Here is a 15,926-nt window from a genome sequence, read left to right as displayed (position 1 = left end):
TATTATTTTAATTTTTTAATATTGTTTGGTATTGTTTTAGTTTATTAATATTGTTAGGTAGTTTTATTACAAATAAATGTATTGTAACTCTTTCAAATAATTAATTAATAATATAAGTATTTTTATGAAAGATATTTTTTTGATTTTATATTATGTCACTCTTGGAGTTTTTTTTTTTCTCCAGTCCAATTGACGAAGCTCGCTTGATGAGTTAGTGTATCGATGTCGCTATCTGGATCACACCAAAGATGCTGTTCAAATATGGGTTTGTTGTGTGGTGTTTTTCAAAACTTTACACCATATATCCATTTTTTAGCATTAGCATATTCAGTGCAATCATACCAAGATTAAGATTAATGCATTGAGATCTCATTACAATTTCGAAATTAAACATACCTGAAAGAAATAGAGTTTATCTTTTAATGCTTAAAACTAAAGTTAGATATAATGCTTAAAATTTCAAAAGAAAATAATTTCTATAATTGCTAATATAATAATAGAGTTTATCTTTTAATTTTTATTTTTTTTTCTTACCCATCTATCTTATACCATATTTAAATATTCAATTTTTAAATATTTAATTTTTAATTTTTTAAAGAAACTCTTCATTCAAATTTAATGAAATATTTGATAAATATAAAAAAATTGAAGAAAATAGGATCACAAATAATTAAATAAATTTACACATAAAAACTAAAATAATAAAATTATATTTAAAAAAATATAAAATTAATTTTTTAAAATATAATTATTAGATCTATTTTCCCTTTTAATTTTTTATATTATAATCTTTATTTTCTATGAGGACACATAAATTTCTTCTTTTAAAAAAACGAACAAAATTTTTTTATTAATTTTTTTCTACCTTACTACGAACTTTTAAATTCGTTACCACTACACAAACGCCCCGTGAATATTTATCACAGTACGGGTATATGAAAGAAAAAGAAACTCGGAATCAGGGACATAAATAGCAGACTAGGGATTCTATCTATTTCTTGAATTTGCTTTCTCGTTTTTCTTCATTAATTCTCTATAAGAACCTTCCCGATACCGAAATCCAAAAAATTCAGACGGTTCGTTCAAATTTTCGGAGTCGAAGTTGGGTTGAGATCGGGATTTTGGTTTGGCTGGTTGTGTTGTTTTTTCTAATCGGGAATTGAACGTCGGCGGCGTGGAAGGGAAAAGAGAGCGAGAGCGAGAGCGAGATGTACAACGGGATAGGATTGCAAACCCCAAGAGGGTCTGGTACGAACGGCTACATCCAGACCAACAAGTTCTTCATCAAGCACAAGACCGGCAAGGTCGCCATCAACACCAAGGGTTTCGATGAGGACCAGGGCACCGCCGGCGTGTCGAAGAAGCCCAACAAGGAGATTCTCGAGCACGACCGCAAGCGTCAGATCGAGCTCAAGCTTGTCGTGCTTGAGGACAAGTTGATCGATCAGGGTTTTACGGATTCAGAGATTGCCCAGAAGCTTCAGGAGGCTCGCGCAACTTTGGAAGCCGCTGCGGCTTCTGAGGAAACCGGTGTACCCACTGCGATTTTCGTCGGTGATAAGAAGTAATTTCTCTCTTGGTTTCTCATAAATTATGGAATTTGAAAAAGAAGAAAAAAATTATTAGTAATTTATCTGCGATATTGTGCTTGTTGTGGTTTGAATTTTATGGATTGGAATAAAAATTTTATTATTATTATTATTATTATTTTTTATTGTTTTTGTTATCGAACATAGCGAACAACAAATAATCTGATGGAAATTGAAGAATATGACCTGGAAAAGTGAGACACAATTTGAAATTGTAAGAATTAAATTTGAGTGGGTAATATTTTATAATGAATTTGGCGATCACCTAGGTGATTATAGATTTAACCATCTTGATAGAATAGATGTTTTGAGTGCTTTTATTCATTGGCTTTTTTAGGTTTCCATGCCTTTTGTATGACTTTGGAATATTAATTTTAATACCATATGGGTTTTTGCTCGATCAGGGTTTCAGACACACAAACGCATCAAATTGCTGCTAGAAAGGAGAAGCAGATGGAGACATTAAGAGCTGCTCTTGGAATACGTTCGTCTGAACCTGATGAACAAAACACTGATGAGATTGAGGATGGACCAAACAATGGTCGGAAGAATGATTTGGATTATAATGGCAAGCATCATGAGAGGTCTGAGCATGCTTTTTTGGATAGGGGCTACTCTAGGAAGAAGGGCATGCTTGAGAATCAAAAAGCTGAAAAGGATGATAAGAAAAAGAGTTCTAGGGAAGAAAGCAGGAAGAGGAGGCATGGTGATGATTCTTCCGATACAGATGGCAGTGCTAAGCATTCAAAAGCAGTTAGAAAAAAACACCACAGAAGTAGCCGGTTGAGTGATGATGAAGATGATTCTGATATTAGCATTGACAGAAAGCGCAAGGTTACAAAGAAGAACAAGAAAAGTAGGAGTGAGAGCGAGACAGAGAGTGAGAGTGATGGTTCTGATTCTGCTGCCAGTGATAGCAGCATGAGTGAGGAGAGTCCCAGAAGGGAACGCACGAAGTACAAAAGATCTCATAGGAGGAATGATTCAGATGATGGTTCTGATTCTGATTCTGAAGATGGCTCATTGAAGAACAGGACTCAACGGGGGAAGCAGCGCTCTAGAACAAGCAGAAAGCATGGTTCTGGTGATGATTCTGATTCAGATGAAGGCTTGTTGAGAGATAGGACTCAAAAAGGGAAACAACACAGTAAAAAAAGACATGATTCAGATGATGATTCTGATTCTGATTCTGAGGAAGGCTTAATTGAAAATAGGTCTCAAAAGGGGAAGCAGAACAGTAGAACAAGCAGACAACATGATTCTGATTCAGATGAAGGCTCACTGAGAAATAGAACTCAAAAGGGAAAGGAACACACTAGAACAAGCAGAAGGCGTGATTCTGGGGATGAATCTGATTCTGAAGATGGCTCATTTAGGAATAGGACTCAAAAGGGGAAGCAGCACACAAAAACAAGCAGAAGGCATGATTCTGAGGATGAATCTGATTCTGAAGAAGGCTCATTTGAAAATAGGACCCAAAAGGGGAACCAGCATGCAAGAACAAGCAGAAGGCATGATTCTGGGGATGAATCTGATACTGATAATGATCTGAAAAAGAAGACCAGTCGAGTTGTGGAACAGAGGAAAGATCGTGGTAGTTGCAGGACGGTGAGTGATGATTCTGATGCTGAGGATGACAGTAGATATGGAAAAGGAAGCAGAAGTGAAAAGTTGAGGAAAACAGATACTGAAATAACTGAGAGAAGTCGAAGAAGTAATAAGAATAATACTAAGGATGGATTTGGGGCTTACAATGAAGAGGAGAAACATAGAAGTAGGAGGCATGATACTGATGATGAGGAACTTGATTATGGTAATGGTGGGAAAGCCCGGAAGATAGATATGGAAAGATATAAACCAAATGAACGAGGTTCAGTTTCTCCAACTAATAACAGTGATAGCTACGATAGTGATTCTCGTGGAGGAGATGACAAGTATGATTTCAGTACTGGTGACTGTGACAGGGACTATAAATACAAAAAGGCTTACAAGAATAAGCCTATTATTGATAGCAGGAGTGGACATGGAGATAATATGAACAAAAGAAGGGAGCGAAGTAGCCATGGATCAAGTCCAGAAGAAAAGCAAATTAGTTCTAGTAAAGTTGGAGGTGATGAAATAAGGAAGGAAAGAAGCGGTTTAAATGAAGATAATGTGTACCGAAACAAGAATGATAAATATGCTGGATTGGATAGATTTGGAGGAGGGCATGATGATGTGACTGCTGAACCAGGGGGCAGAATTTATAGCAGGGAGGATGATTCATGTCATGGCAGTAAGAGGATTGATAGGGATTATGAAGAGCGTGGAGAAGGCAAGAGGCAAATCAGGAGTGAAGAGGAGCATAGAGGAAGAAAGCATGGAAGAGATGAAGCGGAGCATGGAGTGAGAAAGCGTAGAAGAGATGATGAGGAGCATAGAGAGAGAAAGGATGGAAAAGATGACAAGGAGCATAGAGAGATAAAGAATAGGAAAGATGAAGCGGATGATAAAGGAAGAAGAGATAGAAGAGATGAAGAGGATTACAGAGGGAGAAGAGATCAAGAGTACAGGGGGAGAAGAGATCAAGAGGAGTACGGGGGGAGGAGAGATAGAACAGATGAAGAGGAGTACAGAGTGAGAAGAGATGGAAGAGATGAAGATGATTACAGAAGGAGAAGAGATGGAAGAGATGAAGAGGAGCAGAGAGGGAGAAAGCATGGAAGAGATGAAGAGGATGATAAGTATCGAAGACATGGAAAAGATGATGAAGAGCGAGAGGGTGGAAGTAGAAGCCATGGAAGAAGAGAGGGAGAAAGGGGGTATAGAGGCGATGAGAGGGATAGACAACTGGATTACTCCAAAAGAGCAAGATATGATGATTCCAGGTCAAGTCAGAGGAAAAGGTAATTCTGCTTTCATAATGTAGCCGCTACGTATCAAGGTATGATACTTGCCTCTGCTTACTAAACATGCAGTGTCAAAAATCGGTTATTCTTTGTTCTGTTTGTAAGTTGTTTTAGTGTTTTTCCCTGCTTTTTTTGGTTTTAAGTTCACTATGCTGGTTGTGTATTTATTATGGACCTCTGTTTTTTTTTTTTTTTTTTTGGGGTCCTGTTAAAGCAAGTTTCCTTGCATTTATTTCAACGTCTTAAGGTACATATTTATGAGGGAGAGCTGGTGGTCGTCACTTCTTGTTAGTTATTGCCAACTTATGTATTTATACGAAATATAAAATCCTATAAAGAAGAAACTAAGACCTTATTGTTTCAATCCTGCCAAATGTGAGCGGTGGCATCCTCTTAATTTTCTTTTTTGTTTTGATTAATTAGATAGCATGAGTATCTGTATTTGAATTTTGTCCGTTTAAGTTTCATTTATCTGCTATTCAACTTTTTCTGTCACGGTTTTCTGAATTGAACGAACTACCTTGTGTTATCTTTCTATTATTCGCCTCAGAAATTTGGTGACTTTGCTGAAATTGAATGTGTTCTTGCAGTGTTCATCATGTCAAGAAGTGGTCGAGGAAATCGTGAAGCTGAACCATTTATGCCTACTACACCTACCAAGGATGATAACGACTATGATGATTGTGTGTCAAATTTTTTTTAAGTTTTTTTAGTAGAATCTTGTTTTTCAGATTGTATTTCAGTATTTGTAATGTGTGTTTTGATTTTCTTATGGAAGATGTTATATTTTCTAGCCTTAAAATGGAATTACTGAGATTTGCAGTTTCTACTTTCTGGGCGAAATCCAATTTTGGATGTAATACTTTTTCGGAATTTTAAAAATTGGAAACTACCGAAATAGCTATTTTAGAATCCCTGGTTGAACGTTCTTATGGCATCATGGTTCTTGTGGATTCTGTAAAAGTTTTATTCCCAGATTCATTTTAGCAACATCGCTGGAAATATTGGTGTCACTTCTTTTTTCCTTTTTATTTTGTTCATGCAATTCCAATTTTTATGTTTACTATTATTATTATTTTTCCAAAAGTAGCTTTGTACAGGTAAGATTTTGGCAACAATCCAATCTTGTCAAACCCAACAATTCGATTTTGTTAATTTACCACGGTTCTTGGGCCATGGTCTATCTGGTCAACAATAAGTCAAAAACTCTTTCCGCGCGAATGGAAAAATAATAATAATAATAATAATAAATAAAGTTCGTCTTTTTTGAAGTAAATATAATGGGAGGTTTAATTACAATAATACAGACAAGAAGCTTTGTTCAAGAACCTAAAAGGATGCCAACTTGACTGCATGTTACAATCAATGGTTTAATATTTAAAGACAATCTATGAACCAAAAAATTATGATAAAAGAATGCTAAACCATACAATGCCAAAACATAAACCGGTAAGAATCAGTGGCTTCAAGAATGCAAAAACTCCATGGCAATCAAGAAATTTGGGCATGGAAGTCATTCAGTAAATTACACTTGGGAGGTTCACAATGGTGCATAAATTCAGAGTCACCCTCCAATCCGTTGGCACCATAACTGCTAACAAGGTAAGGAACACAGGAAAGATCTTTAGAGACGGTAAAATATATATATATATATATATAGAGAGAGAGAGAGAGAGAGAGAGAGAGAGAAAATATAATGACATTGAAACCAGCTAAAATTTCAGAATGGTTAATTTCTGTCCAAATGTAAGGTAAATGATCTTCTTTCTTAACATATAATAACATATCTTCTTTCTTCTAGAGAGGTAAGGGGTTGGGGGTGTTCCTGTCAACGAACAAGTAAATTTTCTTAGTAGGAGTTTTGGAGCAACAAATATGAATACAAGGAGGGGATATTAAGACCAACCGATCAGCAAAGAATGTAAAGTTTAATACACTCAGATTTTAAGCACTATGAATGAGTTTTTGTTGATTCTAACAGGAAAAAGTAAGGACATCGATTATAGTTTAAAGAGCTTGCTAGAAAAATGAAATGTCCATAGGCTGAAGAATTTACTTACCACTGTATAAATGAAGAACCATCATGCCAAATGATCTAACTGCTGGTGAACCCATTTGCCATAATCTTGCAGTAATTGTTGCATAAGCAATGGTACTAGCCTATCCACCAAAGCTTGCATCATTCTGTATATCATTACATATCCACAGCTTGAATGAAGGTGCTAGTAGTAATTCTGGTCAAAGAGAATCATAAAATTCTAGAGGAACAAAAAGATGCAGCTTTAATACAATGATTTAATTTTTAATTTTTCAATTTTTCAGGCTGTTTTCTTAATGAAAACTCAGAATGAAGAAGCTGCTACTTGACCTTGGGATAATCCAATTACTTCACTCGAACATCATAGACATCATCATTTAATGGGCATTGTTATGTGATATTTTGTTCATGGTCAAGTTTTAGTGCAACAATATCAAGAAATGTAAGTGTTGTGGTTATAGTTATTTCTTGACCATCTAATCCTAGCATAGTCTGAGTGCTGACCAAACTACAAAAATATTCTAATGTATTGCTTTATAAGATTTTAGTTTTCATGCATCTTCTAGGTATCTGGGGAGAAGCAGAGGAACCAATTTATGAAAATAGTGGATTTTCCACAACTAGTAGGCTTACATACCAGCTATTCAATCTAACACGCTACCTAACAATACAGCACTCCAAACTATTAGTTTAGATTTCAAATACATACCCATAACAGAACTACAAATATGCTGATTATGGGAAGAAATTATGTTATGCAAAAGATAGCTTATGAGCAAACTTTTATTGCAGAGAGCTGTATGGTAGGCTATTATCCTAGCAATGAGATACACAAGGCGTCAAAAGATAGAATTCAGAAATGAGCTAATAAAACACAATTAATACAGTTATCAACTTACTTACAAATTTCCGGGACGCTCAACTGCTGATGCCGGCATCATGGTAAAAGGGCGTGTGTAGATCTGCAAATGACAGGAAACATTTTTAATATACTTAAGACAGCCTCTTCCCAGGCTAACACATATTCCTTTAGGGGAAGTCTTACAACCTCTAATGTCAGATTCAGTTTTACGTCAACCTCCAAATATGATTCCAAATCATCTCTGTCCCATGTCATGTGATTTACCATGAATGCTGCAAATGTAAAGAGAAAACTAAAATAAACTTTTATAAATGATCATAACGTGGTTATCAACAACAAGCACAATGCTTTGCAATGCACAAGATCTTCCGGAAAACATGTTGAAGTTCCAACGAGACTGAGTAACAAGAGCATTTTCCTTTATTTTATAATTTATTCCTCAGTGTAAAGACAACACATAGGTAATAGGTCAAAAGGCACTCAATCTAACATATTATTAATTGCTGGGAACAATGTTTGAGGACTGAAAAATCTCAACAATCCATGAGCATCTATTAGGTAAGAAAGTCAGTTTTTACTTTCCAAACCCAGTTTTGTTCAGATAAAGGTCATCACTCTAAAATCTAGACAAAAGTACAGCTAGTTACTCCTTTAAAGAAGCTTTCCGCGAGACTTATATGTACCTGAGAAATGGTTGTTTTGTTGTTCCAAGATTTCTGAACCCTCAAACTGCATATCATATTGTCAAAATTTCAAGAAATAAATATGAGATTGATCATCTTGAGGAGATTTTACTACAGGGAGTATATTCTAAAGCAAATTATGCAGCCATAGCCTGCAATATTAGGAATCTAAAATGATGGATACATGAACAACTTAGACAAAACTGGAGTGCATGGAATACAGGATAGCTGATCAAAGTTGTGGATGACTTTAAAGTCACTTATATGCAAATCTTCGTTAAAATTCATTATCAATTTTATGAAACTAAGAATTTGCTGCATAATAGTTTATGTTTTTCCTGGAAACTTTTATCTTCTCCATGTTATTCAACAATTTGAACTAGAGATGGCACTTCACCTTACAAGAAAGCATCTCAACAGTACAATTTTCTATTGTTTGGGTTACTCGTAAGTCCAGCACTGGGGCTGCTTCAAAGTTTAAAAATTGAACTTTTTGCAGAGTGCACCTACACAAGCAAGAAGTTCATGCTTTTAAACGAGATAACTTAATAAAAATGTATACTCACAAAACTCTCCCGAATAGAAGGCATTCTTCCCATGGAAACAAAGAAAAGGCCCCAGTAAAATCCCTTTCACTAAACACATCAAAATGAATCAAAGACTCAAACAGGAAATATTTTGGCATTTTCATTCAGTTTGTTGAAGAATAACAACAGCAATATTCATCCTACTTACATGGAAATCCAACAAAGAAGTAGGAAAGTACGAGGATCTGTAAGTGTTGGTATCCATGGAAAGCATTCTTCACATTTCCTTGTATTTAGTCAAGCAGGGAATTATTTTGGTATTTTCATCCAATTCCTTAAGGAATAACAACAACAATATTCATCCCACTTGCATGGATAACTAAAATATCGATACCTAATGATTAAATTAAGCAAAAAATAAACCAGAAACGAAACAAACGAGAAGGAAAATAGTAGGACCTGTAATTGTTAGCATCAATGGATTGGAAACTTTTCAAGGCACTAGTATTTAACATGGCCTCGATGCCAGATGGTTGGCTTAGAAATTCTCTAATATGAAATGTCTTATCCCCAAACCCATCTCCATAATTTGGCAGCTTAATCCTTTCTTTCCTTGCAGCTGAAAGATTTGCTTTCTTTGTTTTAGAATCTGAGACTGAATTTGTTGCCTTTTCTACTCTTATCACTTGTATTTTCTTCCTAGAAAAACAAAACCAACAACATTCTAAGCAAAAGGGCATTCTGTCACTCTCATATCAAATGCTTTCAGAATTCCGAAAACAAAAACAAAATTTGCAAAACAAAAAACAAAATGAAATCAACCTGGGTTTAAAAGTTGAAGTAGCAGAGGATGGAAAAGAAGCACACCCATGTCCTCCTCCACTCAAATTGATACTCAGAATCATCATTGTGCTTTAAAGATGTATAATTTTCTCAAAAAGGAAAGAACTTTTGTTTAAAAAAAAAAAAAAAACTTAAAGAAGAAAAGAAAAACCCATGAGCAAAAAAAAAAAAAAAAAAAACATATACTCTCAGTAACCAAACAATTCTTCTTCTTTTCCTTTCAGAGAAGGAAAAGAAAAGGCAAGGCACTGTAATTGACCGGCGTGGGTAAATTTATAGGCAGAAGGATAACCGGAGGAAGTTGGTGGTGGTTGAAGAAGAAGAAGAAGGATGAATGATGACGGTGAAAAGTGATGAGTAACGCAAGCATTGTCTGATTCATTTATTACGGAAATGCCACTGCCTTTTTGTTTGAGTATTGGAATGTCATCCTCCATCTTATCAAATACTAAATTATTTACGATAAGGTGGGCTTTCAAACATTGCCAAATAAGCGCCCACTGCCACCTGTACGCTCTTTTGCCCTTTCTCATTACAACATCAACAAGCAAAATATATATATATATGTATACATATTTTTTTATATTATGTAAAATTGAAAATTGAAATATATATATATATATATATATGTATTTTTTTTATATTATGTAAAATTGGACAGGTTTAGGTAGCAAAGTTACTTGATATATGATACGACTTTCTGGAAGAAACTATGGTAACTCCTTAACGTAGTCTTTTATCCTTTTTTGATTAACCATTTTAACATAATATGTTTTTTTTTTCTTTTGTCATTTTATTTCTTTCTACCATGATATGTAACTCTCTACCCAATTAAACTTCATCAAACATGTACTTATAATCATATATCATAACTACTAATTAAGATTTTGGTGAAAGAGGAAGGATCACAAAAAATTAAAGTGTTTTTTTTTTTTTTTTTTCCAAGCATCCCAGATCTTTCTTCTCCACACAAATGATTATTTCCTTATAATAAATGGATGGGACAAATAGATGATCATATTTACAGGTAAACTAAATTCGCGGTTTTGATGCAGAAGTGAGAGGCAAGAAAAAAGAGAAATTGGGAATAAGAAAATTGAGTGAGTCTTACGGGTGGTTCATATGAAAGTGGATCAGTAATGGCCCCTACAGCCCCTAATAATTGACAGCATACCATAAAAAAACTTTTTCTTGATGTTGGTCGTTAATTTAATGTGTTTTCAGGCTACACACACACACACAAAAACAAAAAAGAAAAAAAAAAAAAAAATCTGAAAGCCGTAATGCCAAGTTTGTCTGCGGGACCGCCAATCGAATTATAGGTTGCCAACCTGAGAAAATGTAGGATACTAAAATTCCTGGCAAATTCGGATGATCTTTCTTTTAAGCAATGCACAATTCTTACAATATAATCTATTTTCTATTCCAGCAGTGAACTCCAAGCCTCACTACTTACTTCCATTTCTTGCAACCTCAATTGGGTATTTACATTTATATAATATTTTCTCATTTATATATATATATATATATATATATATATATATATATATATATATATATATATACATGTATAAGTGTGACATTCATAAGTGGACTACCCCAAGACTCAGAGAGCAATTCAAGATGAATTCATCACCACCCTTCTGCATTTTCTTCTTGCTTGTCAACCTCGCTTGCATGAAAATCTGCTTGGCAGACCCTGATAATCTGCAGGACCTATGCCCTACATCACCCGAAAAACAAACCATCTTCATCAATGGATTCCCCTGCAAGGATCCAGCCACAGTCAATGCTTCTGATTTCAAGAATTCGAAAATGGGTGAACAAGGTGATACAGACAAGTTCTTCGGCTCCTCGGTGAATATTGTCACTGCTGCAGAATTTCTAGGACTGAACACACTTAGTCTCTCAGTTGCTAGAACAGACTTAGCTGTGGATGGCCTGGTAGCCCCTCATTCCCACCCAAGAGCTTCAGAAATATTTTTCCTAAGCAAAGGTAGAGTGTTTGTTGGATTCATTGATACCAACAACCAGCTGTTCCAAAAGGTTCTTTCGCCTGGAGATGTGTTTGTGTTCCCCCGAGGTCTTCTCCATTTCAGCTTGAATAATGGTTTCGATCTCGCTACTGGCTTCTCGGTGTTCAATAGTCAGAATCCAGGAAAGGTGAGCATCAATGGTGCCATGTTCCAACCTAATATTGAAATGATAGATAAGCTGAAGAAGACCATTATCTCTCTTTCCAAAATAGAGGCTAATCGCTTTAAAAATTTGACTTTGCCCTGGTTTTAAGTGCTCTAAAGTAAGCATTTGGTTTGTGTTTAGGGGTATATATCTAAATGAATTCAACTAGGTTTATCGGAGTCTGAATTCTACGATAAGTATTATACTTGTTTGATTTATATATTTTACATATATAAAGTAACTGAAAGGCTTTGTAGCCGCTTTTGTGGCATAAATAATATTCTATTTTCGCCATACATAATAGTTTGCAGTATGCATTTTGACTTTTGAGATATGCCTAGCCCTGGCAAATAAATGCCAGATTTTTGACACTGCTCTGACATGCATTTTTGTTACACATTTGACCTACATTATGAAAGCGAGTGCTCCTTTTCTTCAATGGTATAGATTCAAACCAAATCCAGAAGGTCCTGAAAAACTGCAGCAAAAACGAAGATCATTATACATGCGGCATAAGTTAGTTTTCCATTCTGTATCCCTTTTCATATTTCGCAAGTCAAAGCATTTCACAAAAATGATATGTTGTATTCTAAACTCCAACTCAATAAATATATGATGAATCAATGATAGATGGAAAATTAGAGATACACATATACAAAGATTACTGCTATAATTCTTGGACATAATTTTTAGTTCTTTTGAATCACCCTTAGCTTAGCACTCCTACTCCGCCTATTCAATTTCTCTTCCTCTTCGGATGGTGTTATTGGTCTCTTTGTGAGAATTGTTCCTTTGCATCCTTGTATTATCTGTTTGATCCATGCCTCCTTTTCATCATTATGGTCTTGGATCTTTGATAGATCTTTCTTACACTTGTCTTCATCCTCCACATCAATGGCTCCATCTATGTTGTCGCTGTCAATGATGTTGAGAAATGTTTGTTTCACAATTCTGTCCTCCAAACTGTGGAAAGATATGACAGCAAGCCTACCCCCAGGTGCAAGGCACTCGAAACAAGCATAGAGGGAATCCTCCAGTGTCTTCAGCTCATCGTTAACAGCTATCCTCAGAGCTTGGAACACCCTGGTTGCGGTTTTAATCCATCCTTGCCTCCCTCCTGTCGCAATTTAAGTCGCGTCATACATCGAGCAAGTACTTAATACATGCAAAACAACAATTTTCTAGTAACTAAAATTCCATGCAACAGTAATAATGATGTGATTGAAACCCTCCATGCAGAAAGATAAACATGGTAGGAAATCACTTGTGTGAGGACATCAACATCTAGAAGAAATATTAAAGCAAACGTAAAGTAAAACCTCAATGAGGAATTGAGGAAAACCTACCTCTATAATTCCCAGAGGTTGAATTTCGAATAAGATCTACAAGCTCCCCAGTGTAATGCAACCCACCATGTAATCGGGCTTTAACAATTTTGTTCTGAAGAGACCGCCAGTTACTTTCCTCTCCATACTCTCGCAGGATTCGTCCTACTTCAGTATCTGGCCAAGAATTTAAAATGTCTTCTGCTCTCAGACTTGCCTGTCATAGGCCTGCTCCAATCAGTGAAATAAAACAAAAACTTAAAATGATTCTGCAGCAAGTTAAAATGAGACGTCAATTTGCCTACAGAAGTTTCATTCACCCTACAAACTACTATATAAGATGCACTGAATAATATGTTGGCAGGGGTAAAAACCAGACTGATTTATATGTATTTAAAAAGATTACTGTCAAGGAGAATACTATTATATTGAGAGCGCAATCATGGATATTCTACCACTCAGGAATAATAAGGATTGAAATATGACCAACTTCTATGCAACTGGATATGTCTTCATCCATGGAAAATCCACTTAATAATTACTCACTTTTACCACTGTCTTCATCATACTTCCTTAGAATCAATTATTTTCTTTGTCATCTCTATCCTCTATTTCAACTAATAAGAGTACTTGGGTCTTGGTAACTTCCCGATTTTTGAAGTAAGACATGTGTCCAAATTGCTAAATATCAGTCATACGAACAAGACAAAAGTAGAAAATAAATATGATGGTCCTTAGTCACTAAATCAAGTGCATAAATAGAAAACAAATATGATGGTCCATAGTCACTGAATCAAGTGTTCTTCTTTTACAAGACTGGATTAATAGTCCAGCAACTAGAAGATAAAGAACAAAGAAACTTTTGAAAAGCCGAAAACAACTTTTACCTGAGGATCCATCCGCATATCAAGAGGTCCATGAGCAAGAACACTGAACCCTCTTTCAGGATTGTTAACCTGTAAAGTTTAAAAATGAGGCACTCGAATTAGGAAACCAATCCAAGATATCTACATATATATATATATATATTGAATTTCTTTCGGTGGATCATTCAATTGCAATTAGGCTGTCTAGCATTGCCTTCAGAAAGAATTCCATCATCAAGAAGCTATCATATGAATTTCACAACACAAGCGGATGACAAAATCACTCCCCTCCAAATGTTTATACTTCTTCTTTATAATCAACAATTGGCACAAATCACAAAGACTCGTGCCTTAAAGGGTATTTATTCAAAAAGCAAACCTGCATAGACGACATTCCCAGGTCCATCAAAATGCCATCAACTCCATTGCGTGGTAGCTCCTCATCAACCTCACTAAGCGCAGATTTGATGTATCTGAAATTCTTGACAAAGGTATGAACTTTGAGGTCAGAAGTAGAGCTACAACAAGAATCAGCATGCAACAGAGAATATATCTGAGCTCGAGCCTTCTGATGTGCCACTGGGTCGATATCCATTCCTATGTAAAGTCTCAATTCTGGGTGGCCCTGAATTATCTGTTGCCCAAAAAAATTTTAAAAAAGAAATTCACAATATTTCACAGCGAAACTCAAACTTCAATGCCAAAACGAAAAAAAAAAAAAAAAAAAAAAAAACACAACAACAACAACAGCAGCGGACCGCAGAAGAGTGTCCAGCAGCCCCGACGGTGCAATCGACAAATGAGCGAAGCGGCTTCGGCTTCGACGCCGAGAAAACGTCGACCACTTCACCGAGCATCACCGGAACGTGGGTGGCCATGTCTCCGAAACGCTGAATGGCGTCCATTTCAAACTCTCTATCCGAACGAGTCCGCCGCTTCTCCTTCACCGTCGCTGCTTTCGACTCCGACAATGCCTTTTTCTCTTCTTCCTCCTTCTTCTTCTTCCTCTTCGTCGTCTTCTTTATCTTCTTCTTATCATTGAACTTTGTGGAGGTAGTAATGGTGGAGAGAGCGAGAGTTCGTGGATTGGTGAAGCCTCGAAGACGGGATGAGAAAGAGAACGGAGAAATCGAGAAGAAGAGCTTCGCTCCTGAATCTGAAACTGCTGGTAATATTCTCATTTTGCTCTGATTTCCCTCCCTCCCTCCCTCCCTCCCTATCCTTGAGATTCAACTGCTAAAACCCTAACTTTCAGATTTGCAGGGGTTCTGCATTTTCTGGGGTACCAAACAGACTCAGTAGAGCTTGGTCCATCCAAGTCCAACCATTTTGCTTTGCAAGGTTCGGGTCATCCTCAATACGACATTTGTTTTGGTAGATTATCATTTTGTCACCATACGACGTGTCGTTTGCATGGCAAGGTAAAAAAAAATTAAAAAGGTATTTATTTGCATGATTCGTATTGTATGGGTTTTTATTATTTCTTAATGTTTCCTAAATAGCAAAGGCTGTCATGGTATGGTCCTTGATTGCCTTTTTGCTTCAAATCCAAACAAACACAAAATGTGTAAATAATACTACTAATAAAGAATGAATAATTGCTTCTCTTTTTTTTTTTTTTTTTTTTTTTGCTTTATTTTATTTGAAATGAATAGTTGGTCTTAATAATGCAAAAAGCAAGTGATGGGCCATTGATGTTTTTGCTTTTGATGAGGAAAGTTCAATTAAGCGCCCAAAACTCAATTTCCTTGATGATGTCCACGGTTTTTCTGTGCTCAAATTGGTACATTTCTTATGTCGACATCATTCTCAACCTTTTAATTTCAGCCATTCTTTTCGAAGAAAATATTTATGTCATGGATTATAATTTGGTCCAGAGATTCTTATCATATTTTGGTAGCACATGTTTCCATATCCATCATGTGCTTTGGGTTTGAGTGTAAAGATGTCCTAAATCCCTTTATTTTCAAAAGAAAAAAAAATTAAATAAATAAATAAAGCGTTGAAGATATAAATTATATTATCTCACTGTTACAAGAACAATTCGAATGAAGCTATAATAAAAGTAGCTTCAATGGACTTCAAAGTTCACACTCACCCAAAAAAACTCCATATAACTACAGA

At 35.7% G+C, this 15,926-nt stretch overlaps 4 protein-coding genes across 13 annotated transcripts; 2 read left to right on the top strand and 2 right to left on the bottom strand.

The window, feature by feature from the left end:
* Nucleotides 1-895: 895 nt before the first annotated feature.
* Nucleotides 896-5,389, top strand: LOC107420773 (uncharacterized). Of its 2 annotated transcripts, none has more exons than XM_048475920.2 (3): nucleotides 896-1,564; nucleotides 1,994-4,474; nucleotides 5,068-5,389. In XM_048475920.2, exons 1-3 carry the CDS (start codon nucleotides 1,209-1,211, stop codon nucleotides 5,102-5,104), a joined length of 2,874 nt encoding a protein of 957 aa, XP_048331877.2. In that variant the 5' UTR covers nucleotides 896-1,208; the 3' UTR covers nucleotides 5,105-5,389. The 2 variants fall into 2 exon arrangements, with proteins under 2 accessions (XP_048331877.2, XP_048331878.2); XM_048475921.2 differs by having other exon boundaries at nucleotides 898-1,564; nucleotides 1,994-4,512.
* A 311-nt stretch (nucleotides 5,390-5,700) lies between these two features.
* Nucleotides 5,701-9,858, bottom strand: LOC107420795 (uncharacterized). Of its 9 annotated transcripts, XR_003056343.3 has the most exons (10): nucleotides 9,410-9,856; nucleotides 9,047-9,286; nucleotides 8,796-8,873; nucleotides 8,458-8,566; nucleotides 8,061-8,106; nucleotides 7,564-7,649; nucleotides 7,419-7,477; nucleotides 6,538-6,661; nucleotides 6,179-6,302; nucleotides 5,701-6,068 (listed from the first exon to the last, which is right to left on the bottom strand). XR_003056343.3 is itself a non-coding variant. In XM_025074783.3 (9 exons), the coding sequence occupies exons 1-8, from the start codon at nucleotides 9,493-9,495 to the stop codon at nucleotides 6,559-6,561; spliced, it is 807 nt and encodes a 268-aa protein (XP_024930551.2). In that variant the 5' UTR covers nucleotides 9,496-9,855; the 3' UTR covers nucleotides 5,701-6,068; nucleotides 6,538-6,558. The 9 variants fall into 9 exon arrangements, 6 of the variants coding, with proteins under 6 accessions (XP_024930551.2, XP_024930556.2, XP_024930550.2 ...); XR_003056346.3 differs by lacking the exon at nucleotides 6,179-6,302 and having other exon boundaries at nucleotides 7,415-7,477; nucleotides 9,410-9,857; XM_025074783.3 differs by lacking the exon at nucleotides 6,179-6,302 and having other exon boundaries at nucleotides 9,410-9,855.
* A 1,130-nt stretch (nucleotides 9,859-10,988) lies between these two features.
* Nucleotides 10,989-11,943, top strand: LOC107420794 (germin-like protein subfamily 3 member 4). Its single transcript, XM_016029843.4, has one exon. The coding sequence runs from the start codon at nucleotides 10,997-10,999 to the stop codon at nucleotides 11,717-11,719; it is 723 nt and encodes a 240-aa protein (XP_015885329.2). The 5' UTR covers nucleotides 10,989-10,996; the 3' UTR covers nucleotides 11,720-11,943.
* A 232-nt stretch (nucleotides 11,944-12,175) lies between these two features.
* On the bottom strand, nucleotides 12,176-15,305 carry LOC107420793 (uncharacterized). The gene is made up of 5 exons (XM_016029842.4): nucleotides 14,561-15,305; nucleotides 14,182-14,436; nucleotides 13,824-13,892; nucleotides 12,958-13,153; nucleotides 12,176-12,728 (listed from the first exon to the last, which is right to left on the bottom strand). The coding sequence occupies exons 1-5, from the start codon at nucleotides 14,981-14,983 to the stop codon at nucleotides 12,301-12,303; spliced, it is 1,371 nt and encodes a 456-aa protein (XP_015885328.1). The 5' UTR covers nucleotides 14,984-15,305; the 3' UTR covers nucleotides 12,176-12,300.
* Between the last annotated feature and the right edge of the window lie 621 nt (nucleotides 15,306-15,926).

This window comes from Ziziphus jujuba, chromosome 5, assembly GCF_031755915.1.
Source record: "Ziziphus jujuba cultivar Dongzao chromosome 5, ASM3175591v1".
Taxonomy (NCBI): domain Eukaryota; kingdom Viridiplantae; phylum Streptophyta; class Magnoliopsida; order Rosales; family Rhamnaceae; genus Ziziphus; species Ziziphus jujuba.
This window is presented reverse-complemented; position numbering and strand designations above follow the sequence as displayed.

Bases quoted from the DNA above. Each gene is read 5' to 3' on its own strand.
- LOC107420773 (XM_048475920.2), top strand. From the start codon at position 1,209: ATGTACAACGGGATAGGATTGCAAACCCCAAGAGGGTCTGGTACGAAC. The intron at 1,565-1,993 runs GTAATTTCTCTC...TTGCTCGATCAG, and splicing joins ATTTTCGTCGGTGATAAGAA to GGTTTCAGACACACAAACGC. The intron at 4,475-5,067 runs GTAATTCTGCTT...GTGTTCTTGCAG, and splicing joins AGGTCAAGTCAGAGGAAAAG to TGTTCATCATGTCAAGAAGT.
- LOC107420795 (XM_025074782.3), bottom strand. From the start codon at position 9,495: ATGATGATTCTGAGTATCAATTTGAGTGGAGGAGGACATGGGTGTGCT. The intron at 8,874-9,046 runs GTCCTACTATTT...ACTAAATACAAG, and splicing joins ATTGATGCTAACAATTACAG to GAAATGTGAAGAATGCTTTC. The intron at 8,107-8,457 runs GTGAAGTGCCAT...TATGATATGCAG, and splicing joins TTGAGATGCTTTCTTGTAAG to TTTGAGGGTTCAGAAATCTT.
- LOC107420794 (XM_016029843.4), top strand. From the start codon at position 10,997: ATGTATAAGTGTGACATTCATAAGTGGACTACCCCAAGACTCAGAGAG.
- LOC107420793 (XM_016029842.4), bottom strand. From the start codon at position 14,983: ATGAGAATATTACCAGCAGTTTCAGATTCAGGAGCGAAGCTCTTCTTC. The intron at 14,437-14,560 runs GTCCGCTGCTGT...TTTGGGCAACAG, and splicing joins CTGCTGGACACTCTTCTGCG to ATAATTCAGGGCCACCCAGA. The intron at 13,154-13,823 runs GTAAAAGTTGTT...GGCCTATGACAG, and splicing joins ATATGCGGATGGATCCTCAG to GCAAGTCTGAGAGCAGAAGA.